The sequence below is a fragment of the Arachis ipaensis genome, chromosome B5 (assembly GCF_059453495.1).
Source record: "Arachis ipaensis isolate K30076 ecotype BB chromosome B5, ASM5945349v1, whole genome shotgun sequence".
NCBI classification, from domain to species: Eukaryota; Viridiplantae; Streptophyta; class Magnoliopsida; order Fabales; family Fabaceae; genus Arachis; species Arachis ipaensis.
The window spans coordinates 69,149,585-69,169,087 of record NC_142440.1 but is presented as its reverse complement, the minus strand read 5'-3'; the positions used below and the strand labels follow the sequence as shown (position 1 = coordinate 69,169,087).

The 19,503-nt window shown below is 33.1% G+C and overlaps 1 protein-coding gene and 1 long non-coding RNA gene across 2 annotated transcripts; one reads left to right on the top strand and one right to left on the bottom strand.

Moving 5' to 3' along the window:
• Positions 1-8,908: 8,908 nt before the first annotated feature.
• On the bottom strand, positions 8,909-10,512 carry LOC148564542 (uncharacterized). Its single transcript, XM_088487052.1, has 4 exons — positions 10,119-10,512; positions 9,888-10,010; positions 9,234-9,833; positions 8,909-9,090 (listed from the first exon to the last, which is right to left on the bottom strand). The coding sequence occupies exons 1-4, from the start codon at positions 10,510-10,512 to the stop codon at positions 8,909-8,911; spliced, it is 1,299 nt and encodes a 432-aa protein (XP_088343178.1).
• Positions 10,513-12,780: 2,268 nt separating this feature from the next.
• On the top strand, positions 12,781-16,139 carry LOC148564541 (uncharacterized). The gene is made up of 2 exons (XR_015883256.1): positions 12,781-13,733; positions 15,226-16,139. It is a non-coding gene; the product is annotated as an uncharacterized LOC148564541 (long non-coding RNA).
• The last annotated feature ends 3,364 nt before the right edge of the window (positions 16,140-19,503 follow it).

Genomic DNA, 19,503 nt, shown 5'->3' with positions numbered 1-19,503 from the left:
GAGCGCTGGGGTTTGAACGAAATTAGGGTTATTTATTAATATATTGTTGAGTAAAATAATTATTTTTAATTTAAATTATAAAATAAACCGATTAATTATATTTTATAAAATACAGTTTAAATTTAAAATATTAATTATCTAATTTAAATTATTTAATTTTTTATTATTTGTTTATTATTAAAATTTAATTTTAAATTATATAAAATAATTAATTTTAATAAAATTTTACAAAAATATTAATTAATTTTAACTTGGTATTTATAAAATTAATTTAATTATTTTTTAAAAATAAAAAATTTGAATTAAATTATAAATTATTTAAAATAAAAATTACTTAAATTAAATTACACAATTTTTTTATTTTTTAATTATTAAAATTATAATTTTAATTATACTAAATATTCAATTATACTAAAGATTATATAAAAATATTAATTAATTTAAATTTTAATTATTATAAAAATTATATATAATTTTTAATTATTTTTAAAATTTAATATATCATAAAATTTTATTTAATTATTTTTAATAAAATAATTTTTTTAAAATAAAATTTTTTACAAATATATTAAATTTAATTTTCAAAAAATTCGAGTCGTTAGCGTTCAGCTACTTGGGTACAAAGTGCCCACATGAAATGTTAATAAGCCACCAACAACTGATGCTCATTGGCATTTTTATCGGCACCCATCTCAAGAAACATCTCCTTCTATTTAAGAGGAATTGCCTCGAATAAGTAATTTATACATCAATAGTAAACAACAGTTTGCAAATAATAAAGGTTACCATGATAGTTATTGCTTCTGAGAAATATTGAATGCAGTCCCTAAGATCGCCAATACCACACATCATTAGTGTCTTTCCCTTTTTAACCAGAGTTTATGCCTTTTGAAAACAAGTATATCGTGTGTTGTATTTATCATTCAGGAGAAAATGTATAATTTTTCTTTGCATTTTCTGACAGAATTCTGGATATTTATGATAAAATAACTCATATGCTTGAAGTTCCTACAGTAAACAATCACAAAAGGTGCAAAAGCATTACATACATAGTAGCAAAAATTAATGAAATTCTATGCAAAGGAAATATCTGTTATCATACTGAACCTGCTCCAACATGATGCTGATGTTCCTCTTGGAAAACTTAGTGGAAGATGACAGCAAAGAGTACAAGGTAAGAGAATCAACTCCCTCATCTACCTGCTTAGCTTGTTGACATTCTATCTGCATGACCATATTAAAACTGAGTCAAAAGAAGTAAACATAAACACAAAACTGCATACTTGAAACTAAATGCTTTGAAACAACACCTGCACCCAAAGCTCCAAGACAGGAATAGGAGTTGGCAGATCCTGAACCATATTCTTGGTAGTGGACCAGTTTGTAAGTATCTTAATCACTTTCTTTCGGAACTTAAGACTGTTGACTTGATAAAGATGATTTAAGAGATCAACACTTCTTTCATAAGTCAATATTCCAAACTCTTTCAGATCCCCTTTTGTCAAAAAAGCACAATAACCTTTAATACAGGTCCAAGATTCTTTGCAACACAGGTTTAGAACCTTATAAGCCTGTAGCAAAATGTAATACATAGTATTTGAGCAACTTTAAGATATATCTCTTCCACATTTTCATTTGTTCTCCCATGATCTACATATTTGCACTTTTTTTCACAAAATCAACGCCAGTGGAAGGATATAGCAGCCCTACATTATTCTCGGAGTTTTTAAGCAATTTATGTATGATTTACTTGCAAACACAACCCTGCTCGTTTTTTCCGGGCTTAGCATTGGCTATGTAAAACATAGGCCAGGTTAATTTTTTGTGAAAAATTCATAAGTAACTATATGACAGATTATCAATGACATTATATAAAAGATGTCAACGGAAAAAAGGATATCAATACCTCATTTAGCTGCTTGTTTCTATACAAACCTCCATAAATATTTTTGAGAGCAACAGTCATGTAGATTATCCCTTTCCAATGAATCCATTTACTCGCCATCATCTGCTTAACTAATCTTGTGCTCTCCTGATATGTTGAAAACAAATAAATAAATTGTCAAAACACTAGATCTAATAACAATTTGTTTGGAAACTCAGGAAGCCATTTTTAAGTTGGGGAAAATTAGAACAAAAATTAGAAATAATAGGAGGACCTGGAGCTTAAGATTAGTTCTGATAGAAAGAGTGAAGGTTGCTAGAGCTACAGCAAGCAATGTGTTTCTGTTTTCTTCAAATTCTTCTGTGTTCTTTTCATATGTAAAGCTACAGGGGAAAGAAATTTAGAGGTTTATTCATTTATGATAACAATTTATAAAGAAGACCTCTTCAGCATTAACATGACAGGTGAAGATTCTAAATAAACTGCAGAAGTGAACAATTTTTTGAAGAAGACATGTTATGAGAGGAATAATAATTCCATTTTTCTTAAAACTGAATAGTGAAAGAGGACTGTGCTGTATTACAATGAAAACAAACAAGAACAGATTGATTGATAATATACACAAAGGACATAAAGTAAAATTAATTTTTCAAATATTTAACTGGATGTACTTTAGACTAGAAAGAAGAATTTGACATAAGATATAGAATGCATCTCGGACTGTGGGTAGCATTGTTATGGCAGAAGCATCATCCTCTTCAGTAACTAACTGCTTCCTTTCTGAATTAACTGAATTAGCAAGTGGACTGCATAGAAACTCCAATGCCTCTGAGTAAGATGACAGGTAAGTCATATAAGTCTCACAGCCAGAATCTATGGGCGAAAGCTAGTGCACTCTAGGCAAAGTAGGGAGTGCAGCACTCTTTAAAAGTTAACCTGCTATAAAAAATAATTAGGTAAATTAAATTTATTTATTATTGTTATTTTTTTTGTCATGGGCTGAACAAACAAACCGGCACTAACAAAAAAAACTAATTCGCTCGTTTAACACAGGACTATCTTTACACCAGAAAAGTACTCAGAAAAATTTGATCAACTTCCTCCGTTATTCTGTTATTGTTGATGTAATGTCTTCAAGCATTTTCACTGTTTTGTTTGCTAGCAGGTGCTTCCACTATTGTTCTGTCTAGCCACAGATTTTGATGCTCTTGAACCCACCCCATTCCACATCTACCATAAATGGACCTTCAAAACCCGAAAAATTGCTGCCATAGAAAAGGAAGACGCTGTCTGTCGCTGCTGCTGGTTGGCTAACTCCAAACGTAAAATTGATTTTATAGAAGAATTCGGTCTCCATGAAGGCGCCATGATTCAGATGACAACGCAATCAAAGCACAAAATACATGACAGTTACAACAAGTACATTATCTTTTATTTCAAATTATCCTCAATGTGTATGTAATAGAAAGAAAAATTAAAATACAATTATATTTAAACAATTATTTGTATTATTTTTATTAATTTATTCAAAAAATAATTAAATTTTGAAACTAATTGGTATAAAATATTGCATATATAAAACTAAGAAAAATTTTTATTTGTAGAAGAATGAGCCTAATAAATAATTATTTTATTTAATATATAATTAAGAGTATTTCTTTCTTTGCCAACGAGTTATAGTTCAAATGACATAGTCTCTATATTCACCTAAGAGTTGGTAAAAAAAATACTTTTTTATTAACTTTTTTAAACATTAATTATTTATTTTACATACAATATAGAAATAAATGAATATAATATTTATTGAGTAGACGCAGTTACGTAAAAAAAATTTATTGTCATAGTATTTGAACCAAAGAAAAAAAAAAGTATTATTTTAAGAAAAACTAATAATATATTTTTAAATATTTTTTTAAATAATATATATTAACTAAAATAATATAATTATCCCAAATAATATATTATAAATATAGTAAAATGACACATTTCAATAAAAAATTTGTTAATAAAAACTTATATGAATTTTTGTTTCGCACAAAATAAAATTATTATATGTTTGTTTGCTTTATACGTTGTATATATGTTTTTTTAATTAAATTAGTATAATACAAAATCTTTTATCATTTTGTTCATATTTAATGTTTTAATTTTGTTTCTCACAAAATAAAATTATATATACATATATATATATATATATATATATATAACACAAAATTTTTTATCATTGTGTTTATATTTAATATTATAATTTTATTTCACATAAAACAAAATTTATTTAAATTTTAATATTATATACATAATATATATATATATATATATATATATATATATATATATAACACAAAATATTTTAGCATTGTGTTTATATTTAATATTATAATTTTATTTCACACAAAATAAAATTTATTTAAATTTTAATATTATATACATAATATATATTTAATATTATTTTTTTTAAGATTCTAATATATCTTTTTTTCTAGATTTAGTACATGAATTTTCAACTTATTTTTTATGTATTATTTATTTTAATTATAAAGTCCAATAATTTTTTTTTTACAGACATGTTGTTTTTAATATTTATATACTATTTTTTTATTTTGAACTTCAACCCAATACTTGAGACTTACAAAAAAAAATCTAAAACTTATCAAAAAATGATTAATCTGATTAACAGGTTACCTTTTTAAATTCAGACCATTCAAATAAAATATAATAAATGAAGAGTTCAGATTTACGAATTCATAAGGTGTGCAGCACTCCATACTTAGTAAGGAGCGTTTAAGGATGAGCCGAATCTAACAGCAAAAGTGATGAAGTCTATATCATTTTTTGATTTTCCAGTAAAATTCTAGATATTTTTTTATTTTATTTTTCTTAAATTATACATTATACTGTGTATTTAAAAAGTTTCATCTTTTTAAAATAAGTGTGACATTATATACTCTTTTGGATACAAAGAGATAATGAAGTTGAAATGAGTAACAAAATTGATTATATAATAAGATACAAAATTTTAGAATTTCTAGTACAATTGACAAATTTTCAGTTTCAAAATAAATTTTTACTCCATTTTTTATCTTTTATTTGATTTTTTTAATTAATTATGATTGTAATAATTCATCACAAATTTGTGTTTTGTAGAGAAAATTTATGAATCATAAAATACAGAAGACTTAACTAAAAAATTTAAAAAATATTGATTAATCACAAAATAAAAAAGTATGAATGTGCTTTAATTATGTTGTAAAATACAAATTGAGACTATTTAAAATTATTTTTTTACCATTAATGTTAACTTAAATTATAATAAAGTAAAAAGTAAAAATTATATATAATAATTTAATTTAATTATTTATACTACCAAAATTATTCTTTATTATATTCCATTTATTTTTATTCATTGGTGATCTTTAATTGTTTATTTTAAATAAAAAATTGAATGGATTGAATTGATTTTTTTTAAATTAGTAATATAATTATTATGATATTTATTTTGCTCAGTAATATTTTTTAATTTATTTAATCTAATTAATCATATTTTTTTTATTTTATTCTAATTTAATTAATTAAAGTTAATAAATTTCGGTTATTTTAAATTCTTACAACTTTTTATTCTAATAATATATTTCAATTAATTCATTAATACAATTTTAATATTTATATGTCATTAATAATAATAATAATCTCATTTTAAAGTGATGTTTTATCCCCAAATATATATATATATATATATATATATATATATATATATATGTCTAATCGTAGAAAATCTACTATTTTTTTATACGATTAGATTAGACATATTTATATTCAATTTATTTGATTACTTAGTAAGAATTAATTATATTAAGATTAATTATATTAAAAGATTAAGATCATGACAGATTATCATTATTTTATTACTTTTTATTTTGATATTAATTTAGATATTTAGTTTCTTTTTATTATTATTTTTATTCTCTTATTCTATGTGTTTATTCTCATAAATCTTGTTAAATTAAACAAGGTACTGTATATCTTCTTTTTATTCCTCTTTTATATACACATAAAATTTATTGAATTATTTTTCTTCCGTTTAATAATTTTGTTTCTCTTCTATTTATATTTCTTTCCTTCAATATTTTATTGGTTCTTATTTTTCTAAATTTTACTTTAATTTATGTATTTGTTCTTATTACACCTAACATTTTTTATTTATGTGTAATATACATTCTTATATATGTTATAGAAATATGATTTGATTCCATTAACTTGCCAAATTTTTTTAAAAAGTCTAAAGCTAAAGCACAAAAATATATTTATAGTTATTTTACTTTTTTAACTAAAAAATATAATATTTTTTGCCATATTTGTTGAAATCCTAAGTTAAATATGAATATTGATTTTTGAAATAGAATAAATATATTTTAAATTTTTTGCATCTAAAAACAATACTCTAAAAATATTAGAATTATTTAGATACATAAATAATAGTGAATATAGAATTATTTAAGATGGATAGAACTAAGTACATCTTTTTATTGAAAATATGAATTTAAAATTATTATATTCAATTCTCAATAGTCAACCTCTTATCGAACCATTATATGTTTAAAAGATTTTTGAAGAAATGAAATAATTTCAGGTATATAACTTTTTGTAAAAATTTAATTAATTCAAGATATTTATTGTCGTTGATTAAAAAAGTAAATTGAAATGATAATTTAATATTTTTATACTCTTAAAATATTATCTATTTATTTTTCTGGCATTCTTTATCATCCAATGATCATATTAATATAATTTAATTCAATAAAATTATTTATCATCATTTAATTGAATAAAAATTCTATTTTATCTAAAAATTTTAGAATTTCTCAACCTCAATATCATCCATATTAAATTATTAAAAAATATAACTGAGAGCGCAAAAGCGTCCCTTCATTCGAGAGTATAACAATCCTAGTTTTTGAAAATTAAATAATAAGTTATTATTATATTTGTTGAGGATTTTATTATAAGAAGATTATTTTTATTAAAAATGATTAAACAAAAGTTTATGATACTTTGAATTAATATATATATATAAAGTTATATCATTTAATTTGGATAATTAATATTTTGAATTAAAACGGTATTTTATAAAATATGATTAACATATTCATTTTATAATTTAAATTAGAAATAATATTTAAACTCCTTGATATGTTGATAAATAAAATTGTGTTCCAAAATTGATTTTTCAGTATTATATATAAATCATAAATTGTTATTCTATCTCAAATATTTTATAAATTCTTATATTACTCGTATATATTTTACTCTAGGAAGAAGGGACAAAATTACACCTAAAAGTTCACACGCTGGACACAAATACATTTCAATCATTTAATGAGTCACGCGTGCACAGTAATTATATACTCCGGCGGACACATTCACCCTTCCGGGCATCAGTATGTGGCGTCATTAGTTTGAGTGGACACATGGCTCTCTTTACTCCTTACTGTCACCTTTAGTTGAGTGAGCTGTCCATTTGGTGCCAACTCAAAAAAAATCTTTTATTTAATAATTAATTAAACAAAATTAAGGCTGAAACCCTTCGTTCTCTTTTATCTTCAGAAAAAAGATGCTCTATGTTGAAACCCTAACACAGAGACCAATAACTAAGAATATGGACTCACTTCAGGAAAAATCGAGCTCTTTATCCCTAAATTGTGGCAACGCTGTTGGTGGTAGATCTTCGTTATTGAGGAACAACAAGAAGAAGAAGTTTGACTATAACAATGGCAAGTGTTTGCACGGAATTGAAGCTGTGGTACTTAAGTCTGGAACAGAGTGGAATCCAGACAGATTGTTTCTGCGATGTCCTTTAAGGGAGGTAGGTTTCGAAATTGTGTTGCTTCTTGTTATTGGCGTTAGGTTTTCATCCATTTGTTTCCTTCTTCACCCCTCCTCCGATTGTTGTCTAAAATTTTCAAAGTGTTGAACATCGGTGTGAGTATTTTCTTTGGCTGGACGAAGTTGAAGGAAAAATAAAAAATGTGGAGATAGAGGTTGAATCTGAAGAAAGGTCATTGAAACAATCATACCAGAAGATGAACGAGCTTACAGAATGTGCCACAAAATTGGAAGAAGATGTGAAACAATTACAGAAGACAGTTAATCTGATTAGGGGTGAAATAAAGTGTATTAAGAATATGGTTATGGACATTTGTTTGGGGCTGGGATTTTGTGCATTATAAATTTTTAGGATATATGCTCAGAAGTGAGGATCATGTGTAATCATTTTCAAAGTTGCATTGAATAAATAGAAGAAAAAAAAGCTCTGTGTTCTTGTGAATTACATATTGTAATTGGTATAACATCAACCATTGACAACACAAAAAAATATAAACCTGTGTAAATTAGGGACAAAACAAGCAATTGTCAAATTCATGAGTACTGACTTGTGACTCATAATCAAGCTAACTCATTGTTATTATAAAGACAGATAATAATATCCAACAACTTCTTTTCAATTAGAAGTCTCTGCTTCATTGTAATAACAAAATAGTCAGAGTAGTGACTATAATTAAGTTTTCAAACAAGGGAGAAATATCTAATTAAGAGGCAAAGTGACAATGTATATAACATATCACATATTACCAGGTACCAAAAAAGATAAAAGTTTATGATGCTAAACAAAACAGCCTTATCCATCTAGTTGCTCAAATAGCCTAATAACCAAAAAATAAAACATGCACACATCCTGGGTCCTATGTCTTTGTTGCAGACCCTTGCATGGCCCCAACTCCACTTGGGCCACCTTGGTCAATTGGTGCAGCTGGGCCATTGGTTCTCCCAAGAACTCCTCTTGGGACCAATTTTGATGGTCTTGGGCCAGGCTTTGGTTATTGTCTCAAATTTGGGGTTGGCATAAACGGTTGAAGCCTCTCCCTCATTGATGGGCTTACAACATTCATGGTTTCAGTTGAGACCACAGGGTTAGATTTGGGTCTTGGAGCTGTAGCAACATTATTAGCGTTCTGTTGTTGGGGTGCATTAGTTGGAGGATTTTCTTGGGGGTGGTGGTGGTTGTGCAGGATTTTCAATTGCAGGAGCAGCTTCCTCTGCTTCCATAGTTGCTACCTCATCAGCCAGCTTTTTCTTTACAACTCCTACTATTATGGCCACTCTACAATATATAAATATTGTTTGTGTAAATATAACATTATGAGTGAGTTCTAGAAACAATACGTAAAACATGATATTCATACCTCACCACAGTAATTGCAAATTATTGTTCTATATCTCCTTTTAAGCTTATGTGGGTTGGGGTTTGGTCTTACCTCATTTCTCTCCTTTCTTCTCTTTTTTGTTGGTCTACCAATAGGTGTCTTATAATAAAGGGGCAGTGGAGGATATCCTTCAGCCTTATCCCAAAATTCTTTACTTGATACAGGGTTGATGTTATGTTGATATGCTGAGTTATATGCAGCCATTTTCAGCCAATTATGAATCTGATCTTCTGGCCTACGACTCCTCAGAGAAAGTGCTGCACAAGCATGTCTGCAAGGCAAGCCTGTGAGCTGCCAAAATCTACAGGTGCACCTTTGATTTTTCAAGTCCACAGTTACTTTAGTAGGATGCTTCTCAACCTCATATATTTTTCCATTGTCATCCCCTGCCCATGTGGGAGCCCATTTGTTGCTTTCTTCCTTCTCTCTCTCAAGCCTACTAAGCTGTCTTGGTGCAACCGAACCAACATAGCCACTAAGAGACTTTTTGTTCCTTGCCATAACCCTCATGATATGCACTCTGATTTCCTCTAACATTGTGATGATTGGCTTGCCTCTGTACTTGAGAATCTTTCCATTGAAGGTCTCACAGTTGTTGTTGGTCACATTGTCCACCTTCGGCCACTCACTAAAATGCGCCTTTGTCCAAGTCTTTGGGTCAAGCCTATCTTGGCAACATTGTTGATTCCCTTTAACATCATCATTGCAGCCTCAAAACTCATTAACAGTGGTGGCTCTACAACATTCCCAGACTGCTCCTTTCAACTGTTTATCCTTCCACCTTTTAGTGAAGTTATTCCAAATGTGCATTGCACAAAAACGATGATGCACTCCGGGCATAACTTGCTCCATGGCTGGTATGAGACCTTACAGTCACACAAACAACAACAATTAACAAGTTCAGTGAGCCAAATGAACCAGAAAACAACAACAATTAACAATTACCTTCTATTGGTCACTAATGAAGTTCCAACCATGCACCCTATAGTTCTCCAAAGTATGATGCAGGAGTTCTAGAAACCATCTCCAGTTATCTCTTGTCTCAGAGTCAACAACTGTATATGCAATGGGAAAGATTTGATTGTTAGCATCTTGTCCCACTGCTGTAAGCAACTGGCCACTGTAATACCCTTTTAGGAATGTACCATCCAGTCTAATAAATGGTCTGCAACCTTGTATGAATCCTTGTTTGCAAGAATCAAAATATATATAGAGTCTCTTGAAAATCGGGAGGGAATCAGGCATAGGGGTAGTGTCCATGTCAATAGTTGCTCCTGGGTTAGCTGTCAACAGGGCAAAAATGTAATCCCTCAACTCAGCATACTGCTCTCTCTCTGAATCCTCAATATTCTCCCTTGCCTTCTTCATTGCTCTCTGTATCTTCTTGTAGTTAATGGTTAGATTGAACTCCCTCCTAAATCATGCCTCAGCTTCAGCAGTTTTAAAGTCCATTTGGTCCCTCAACTTCTCCTCCAGCTGTTCAATAACTCACTTTTTATTAGCTAATTTATTGGTGTGGCTTCTTGCACAAACATGTTGGTTGACAAACGTCTTTACTTGAAAGCTCTTTGGTTCATTAGACCTTGAACAGTAGATAGTCCAAGGACAGTTGGCTTCACAACAAATTGTCTTACACTTCATAGGTTCTACTCGGCTAAACATGATACTCCTTCCAATTTGTATATTGAACTTCCTAACTGCTCTTTTGAATCGGTCCATAGTTTCGAATTCCATCCCCAGCTCTAAATGTACTGTGCCAAAAGTAGCATTCAGATTTCCTTGAGGCCAAACAGTGTGCTTTGCCTCATAGTCACTATCACAGTCTGATGAATAAGGGCTGTGTAGCTCCTCAGACTCATATTGATGGTAATCTGGGTTAGAGTCATCATCATCACACTCTGAAGACTCACTGGTTGTACGAGGGACAAATATTTTTTGAGCTTCACCTATGCCTCCTTGCACAAAGGTCTGTCCACTAGGAGCTGGCCTCTTGCAAGAATTTCTTCTGTTCTTTTGTTTTCCTCTTAATTCCTAGGTAGGGACCTCATTTTGTGCAAGGTTGGGTTATGGTTGAGTTTCAGCCTCAGAATGTGTTGGTGGTTCAGTTTATGTGGTTTGGGTTTGGGCCACAGGTGGTGTGTGTTGGGCTTGGACCACAGGTGCTGGATTAACTTGTTTGGGTTGGACTTGGACTATGGGTGAGATTGTTTTGGGTTGGGATTGGGCTTCAGTGGCTGTATTAGATTGTGTGGTTTTTTTTGTCTTTTCCCTTGGGTTGGTTCTTCTGGTTGAAGTTAAGGATGTCTGGGATGACTTCTGACCTACTGTTGTTGTTAGTTTTCTTGGCCTCAGAATCCTGGCTAGTTTTAGAGTCCTTTGTGCCTTCTTCTTTGTCCTTCCACTGGGTGAAATTACAGTATTTGCATTTACATTGGATGGTTCTGTTTCAGAGGTAGGCATCTCTTCTGCATCTACGTCAACCACCTCAACCTCAGTTGGAATATCTACCGTATGCTCCCAATACACATGTACAACCCTATCATCATTTCTAATTGCATCCTCATACATGTTCACCACATCCCTATCAAGCCTAAGTAGTTTAAGAGCAACACCACCCCGGGCATCAGGCTTTCCTTAGTAAAAACCCTTCCAATGAATATATCTCAAATCCTTGAATAACCTCTCCATGAAAAAAAGATTTAGCGTATCCACATTGACTCTCGGTATTAAGGACACTTGACCACCACTGTATACTGTAACTCCTTTTGAATTTTTCTCCAACCTCCCCCTATGGTAATACACGAGCGTGATGTGACTTGACATCTACGAAGAAAACAAAACCCTCATAATCACTACTAAACCCAGAAAACCATCATTTTTTTGGACAATCACTAACTAGTAACTAAACAAAGATCTAATAGCATGTTCGATCATAATCGGTATAGTCAGAAGTTCAAAAGATATTACCTTTAGATCGTCGCTGACACCAGTGTGTGATCGTCGCTGTGGTGGTGTGGGTTGTCTTCTTCGAGTAAACTAGCAAAGTATTCCTCCAACAATCAAGTGAGTGACGACTTCAGAGTAATGCCATTGCCTCTCTACTAGGGCTCTCTAACTCTCTCAACGTGCAAACTATCTTACATTGAAGGTTCATAATTCAATTAAGGGAGGGTTTCAGCCTTAATTTTGTTTAATTAATCATTAAAATAAAAGATTTTTCTAAGTTAGCACTAAATGGATAGGTCACTCAACTAAAGGTGCCAGCAAGGAGTAAAGAGAGCCACATGTCAACTCAAACTAACGATGCCACACGCTGATGGCCGGAAGGGTGAATGTGTCCGCCGGAGTGTATAATTACTATGCACGTGTGACTTATTAAATAATTGAAATGTATTCGTGTCTAGAGTGTGAAATTTCAGGTGTAATTTTGTCCCTTCTTCCTTTACTCTTACTCTAGCCCTAAGTTCCGTAATGATCTAATATGTTACTCCCTGACCAGTCACTCAGTTACACGTATCCTGTCACTCACCCTTTTCTCACTACTCCACGTTACTCATTTTTCACCACTTGCACAATACATGTTCTCCACAGTTTCTGAAATGAAACATAAGCATAGAAAGCAAAAGGGAAAGACAAAAAAGGGGGTTCGGAGGGAAGGGAAGAAAGGGAGGAGGAAGGAATGGCGCAGGCTAGAGCCTCGCCGCCATTGTCGTTGCCATTGTTGCACGAGGGAAGAGAAAGGCTCGCAGTGGAGTGAGAGAGAAAGCTAAGCGCGACAGAGAGAAAGCTGCTATCGAAGCCACCAAGCTGTCACCGTCGTTGGATCCACGACCGCCGCTGAGGGTTCCGTCGCTGTCGTTTCAGCGCCGCCGTCGTGGGTAGTGTGGCCGTCGCTATCAAAACCTAGCCATCGCAATCATGCCCGTCACTGGAAGCAAATAGAGTCACCGCTGTCCGCCACTAGAAGGAGATCTCATCGCTGTTGGAAGCAGTTAGAGTCGTCGCTGCTGTTGCACCAGTTGTCGCTGCCATTGAAGGAGTCAACGCCGCCAAACACTATCGTAACCGCTAGGGCTTGCTATCAGAGATTTGACCGTCACCATTTTGTTTGAACTACTACCCTCGCCAAACAGAATCGAGAAGGGGGAGCTTCGCTGGAGTTTATCGCAGAGCCGCCATCACCTTCCATAGCTGCTTTCATCGCCATACCTCTGCCACTGGGAGCCAACACTGGAGCTGTTGCTAATAGTTACAGTCTGACATTTTCTTTGATTTGGTTTACACATTTTATTGTCATTTCTATGCTTGTTCTAACATTTTCTTTGATTCGGGTTCATTTACACATTTTATTGTCATTTCTAAGCTTGTTCTGAATTGATTCTGGTATATACCTTGTCTTGAAATTTCTAGGGCTGTAATTTCTTTTAATTTCCATCCAATTTGAATCTTCTATTTTGCTGCAACCATGATTACTGCTGTGAGAGCTAACATTGCTGTCGTTCCGGTTGCATGGGAGTTGCCACTGCTGACATGAAACTAAAAGGGAAGGGACTTGTCATGTTTAATCTATGTGAACTCGGTTAATTAAGGTAAGGGGTTCGTTTTAAGATTATAAATTTTTAATTCATGGATGCTCAAAAGTTTAATGAGTAATTACAAATAATTTATTAATGTTTAGATTGGTTGAATAATAAATTTGTGTTGGATTTGTGACTGTGAAAATAATTGAATTTAATAAAATATGTGTTTGGTTCTGAAAGTTTGAAAATGCTAAAAATTATGATTTCTAGCTGATTGTGATGAGAATAGTATATTGATCAGAATTGTGTGGGATGGATGAAATTGCTGGCTTGACTGATTTATTAATTAATTTGGTTGATTCTGAAATGAGTGCTGGTTTGGATTGAGATAAGTTAAGGAATGATGAAAGAGAAGGAGTCCGTAAGGGTGGTGAAGTCTAATTTTTAGGGGAAGTTCTGTCCAAATTTTAGTAAAAATGTACAAAAAGTGATTTTATTTTAGAAATCTAATTTATATATATTAAGAAACGAACTTTGTACTAGAAATCCGATTTACAACTTACAAGCTTATTTTGAGAAGTGATTCTATGTTGAGAAAAGATTTGGTTTACATATTTATACACATCAAGAAAATGGTTTAATATTTGAAAGTTTGATTTATACTTCTAAAGTAAGGAATGATTTGGGTTTACAACCGTTGGAAATAGTTTCAGAAAATGTTGGTGATGGATAGATTTTTGTCGATCTAGATTTTATCAACAAAGATCATGTCATAGTATAGTCCTAAACCGACAAATAACCACTCTATCAAATTTTAATATGATTGTCACAAATTCAACCCCAGTAAAAAGTAACCGAGAGTATTAGTCTCGGGTCATCCTCAAGAGAATGAGTAAGCATGTGCATCAAGATTGGTTAGAATTCCAGTGTTGAAAGATATATGAGCAGGAATTTAAACTAACGCAGCTTATCATGCAAGAAACTTAAAGTGCAAGAAACTAAATCAAAGCAATCAAAGTAAGGTATAAGTAAGTGCAATTTAACAAGATAATATATAAATCTATTTCTATTCTAGAACTAAGTAAACAACTAAACTAACTATAACAAGAGTCAAGTAATCGGGATTTTTGGGTTTCAAGTATGAGTTATAAAAAGGACTCTTGGCTAAGGCATAGGAGTTGGGATCACCATCCTTGTCTAACAACCATATATTGACAATTATGAGGAACCAAGCCCATCAAATCCACTTCTACAAGTGAAGTATGTCAAATAGGCTTGATCAAATTCAACTCATAAGTCCCAATCTAACTACTAATTGGCTTAGTGATGCCAGGGCATCTTGGCTAGTTCCACAAGCCATTTTAAGTATGTTTTAGGTTAGTTTCATGCATTTTCATATGTAATAAGCAAGCAATTGGATGAGTTATGCATTCATGTCTTGATTATTATGAATTCTAAACAATTTCATGAGAATAATGCAAAGATTAAATGATGTAATAAATGATGCATTATTTTATGCTTAGAGTAAGGCTTTGATGCAAAATTGTTTGATTGATTTCAGGTAAGAAGAAGCAGAGAAGAGCCACGTTAGTGCCACTAACGTGAGCCATTAACGTGGAAAAGTGGGAGCTTGTGGCGTTAGTGGTGGCGTTGATACCACTAACGTCCTCGAGGCAGGAAAGAGCCACGTTAGTGCCACTAACGTGAGCCATTAACGTTGAAGAGGGGCAGGTTGTGGCGTTAGTGGTGGCGTTGATACCACTAACGTCCTCGATGGTTAATGCAAAGTCAAGGAAAGCCACGTTAGTGGCTACGTTAATGCCACCAACGTGGGCATTCACGTGGAAGAAGGCAGGCCTGGCGTTAGTGGTGGCGTTAATGCCATTAACGCCAGCGATGGTGAAGATTGAGTGACGTTAGTGCCACGTTAGTGCTATTAACGCCACCATTAACGTGGGCTTAGGCAAGGTGTGGCATTAGTGGCCATGTTAGTGCCACTGATGCTAGGAGTAATGTGAATTCAAGGGGTTTTGGGGACGTTAGTGACCACGTTGGTGTCACTAATGTCTTCGAGCCATGAAAATACACATCACGTTACTCACACTAATGGCCTAACTAACGTGACTACTGCCTAACTTAAACTCCTCCAGCAAGCTGAGCAAAGCCCAATGAGTTTGTTAACTGCTTCAACCAAGGCCAAGGGCCCACATCCAGATACTTGCAGATTCAAATGAAGATTAGAGAAGTAGTATATATAGGAGTAGTTTTGAACTAGAAAAGGAATTGGAACCTGGAAAGGATATAGGATTGTAAACACTCACCATTTACTCTTCTCTGTAATTAGTTTGTTTCAAGATGCACTTTACATTTTCAATTTCATCCAGAGCCATGATCAACTAACCCCACTTCATTGGGGAGGGAGCTCTATTGTAATTCAATGGAACAATTATAGTTCTTATTATTCTTCTTCTTTTCATTCTCTTTGATTTGCTTGAAAGCTTTTGATCTTCATCGAATTGAGCAATTGTCTCGGAAGAGAAATTGTTCATACTTGGATTTCCTCAGAACCTTGGAAGAGGAATAAAAAAATTATGCTAGAAATGCTTTCTCATGTTAGAATAGATTGGGGGTTGGACGGATATAGTGACATAATCCTCCCGATGCTTTGATCTAGAAAAACATGTGGTATAATCAGTGATCGCACTTCATCTCTTTCTATGAGAAATTAGATCAAGGAATTGGCAATTGTTCAAGTTTAGAGAGATTGAATTGCCAAGGAATTGGAATTCAATCACCTAAGATTGCCAAGAGATCATTGAGTTACATGGATTGAGGAAGAGATGATAATGAACTTAATCCGGAGAATGCAACATCTCCTAAACCCAATGAGCTTCCCCATTCTTATCTTCCTATTTTCTATATTTTGTTTACTTTAATGCTCATCACCCCTATTCCCATTTACTTTTCTGTAATTTACTTTCTATGATTTACTTTCTGCAATTTACATTCAGTTATTTACTTTTCCGTCATTTACATTTCTTGCTATTTACGTTTTTTGCCATTTAATTTCTGCAATTCTCAATTCAATTCTGTTTAGTTCAACTAGACCATTCCTCTTATTAAAGTTGCTCAACCAATCAATCCCTATGGGTTTCGACCTCACTCTATTGTGAGTTTTTACTTGACGACAAATTCGGTATACTTGCCGAAGGAAATTTGTTGAGAGACAGATTTCCCGTTATCAAGTTTATGGCGCTGGTGCTGGGATTGATTTTACATTGACAATGATTAAATCAGAGGATAACTAGATTGAACACTTTTCTTTTCTTTTGTTGTTTAGTTCATTTCAGTTTGTTTACTTTCATTTTCATCAACTTCAATTACTTTTCATTGTTGTTTACATACTTGCACACTAATCCACTAACTGTTTGACAAATTGCACCAATCACTCTAACCATAACTCTTAACAAGAGTGATTCCTTCACTTGTTTTCCTGTGTTTGCTTTACTGTGTATATGACAGGTAGAAGAAGAGGAGCTACAACCTCTTTTGAATCTGATCCTAAGAGGAGCTTCCTTATTTTAAGGAGGGAAGCAAGAGGTAAAGGAATAGTTGGCGAGGAAGAGGTGGAAGAAGATCTAGACATTACCATGGAGGAAGAAGTACACAATCATGTTAGAGAGGGTGCTGGCAATCATGTTGGGTAGGAGAGAAGAGTTTTAGGCTCTTTCATCAACCCAAACCCAGCAAATTGTGGTAGTAGCATCCTGAAACCAACCATTCATGCCAACAACTTTGAGCTAAAACCTCAACACATCACCCTGGTTCAAAACAATTGTTCATTCGGAGGAAGTGCCCAGGAAGATCCCAACCAACATCTAACTACATTCCTGAGAATATGTGACAATGTGAAAGCCAATGGTGTTTATCCTAACACCTATAGACTGCTCTTATTCCCCTTTTCTCTTAGGGACAAAGCATCTAAGTAGCTTGAATCCTTTCCAAAGAAGAGTCTTACCACCTGAGAGGATGTTGTCAACAAGTTTCTAACAAAGTTTTACCCTCCACTGAGGATAATCAAGTTGAGAACTGGTGCACAAAATTCTGATCATCAATGGCGCCAACAACTTGGTACGCACAATTGTAATCTCAACTCTTTGTCACAACTCCGCACAACTAACCAGCAAGTGCACTGGGTCGTCCAAGTAATAAACCTTACGTGAGTAAGGGTCGATCCCACGGAGACTGTCGGTTTGAAGCAAGCTATGGTCACCTTGTAAATCTCAGTTAGGTGGATTCAAATGGTTATGGAGAATTGATAATTAAAAGATGAATAAAACATAAAGTAAAGATAGAGATACTTATGTAATTCATTGGTAGGAATTTCAGATAAGCGTATGAAGATGCTTTGTTCCTCTTGAACCTCTTCTTTCCTATTGCCTTCTTCCAATCATTCATACTCCTTTCCATGGCAAGCTTTATGTTGGGCATCACCGTTGTCAATGGCTACTTCCCGTCCTCTCAGTGAAAATGTTCTACGCATGCTGTCACCGCACGGCTAATCATCTGTTGGTTCTCGATCATGTTGGAATAGGATCCATTGATCCTTTTGCGTCTGTCACACACCCAACACTCGCGAGTTTGAAGCTCGTCACAGTCATCCCTTCCTAGATCCTACTCAGAATACCACAGATAAAGTTTAGATGTTCCGGATCTCAGGAATGGCCGCCAATAATTCTAGCCTATACCACGAAGGTTCCAATCTTAGATTAGAAACCCAAGAGATACACATTCAAGCTTGTTTGCATGTAGAACGGAAGCGGTTGTCAGTCACGCGTTCATAGGTGAGAATGGTGATGAGTGTCACATAATCATCACATTCATCATGTTCTTGGGTGCGAATGAATATCTTGGAGAAGAAATAGACTTGAGTTGAATAGAAAAACAACAGTACTTGTATTAATTCATGAAGAACAGCAGAGCTCCACACCTTAATCTATGGTGTGTAGAAACTCCACCATTGAAAATACATAAGAACAAGGTCTAGGCATGGCTGAGAGGCCAGCCTCCAAAACGTGATCAAAGGATCAAAAGATAATCCAAAGATGAAAATACAATAGCAAAAGGTCCTATTTATAGAAAACTAGTAGCCTAGGGTTACAGAAATGAGTAATTAATGCATAAATCTTCTTCCGGGCACACTTGGTGTGTGCTTGGGCTGAGCATTGAAGCTCCCATGTATAGAGACTTTTCTTGGAGTTAAACGCCAGCTTTTGTGTCAGTTTGGGCGTTTAACTCCAGCTTTTGTGCCAGTTCTGGCGTTAAACGCCAAAATTCTTGAGCTGACTTGGCACGCCTTTTTAGACCATCAAATCTCGGGCAAAGTATAGACTATTATATATTTCTGGAAAGCCCAGGATGTCTACTTTCCAACGCAATTGAGAGCGCGCCAATTGGGCTTCTGTAGCTCCAGAAAATCCACTTCGAGTGCAGGGAGGTCAGAATCCAACAGCATCTGCAGTCCTTTTTCAGCATCTGAATCAGATTTTTGCTCAGGTCCCTCAATTTCAGCCAGAAAATACCTGAAATCACAGAAAAATATACAAACTCATAGTAAAGTCCAGAAGAGTGATTTTTACTTAAAAACTAATAAAAATATAATAAAAACTAACTAAAAATAATGCCAAAAAGCGTATAAATTATCCGCTCATCACAACACCAAACTTAAATTGTTGCTTGTCCCCAAGCAACTAAAAATCAAATAGGATAAAAAGAAGAGAATATACAATGAATTCTAAAAACATCTATGAAGATCAGTATTAATTAGATGAATTCCAAA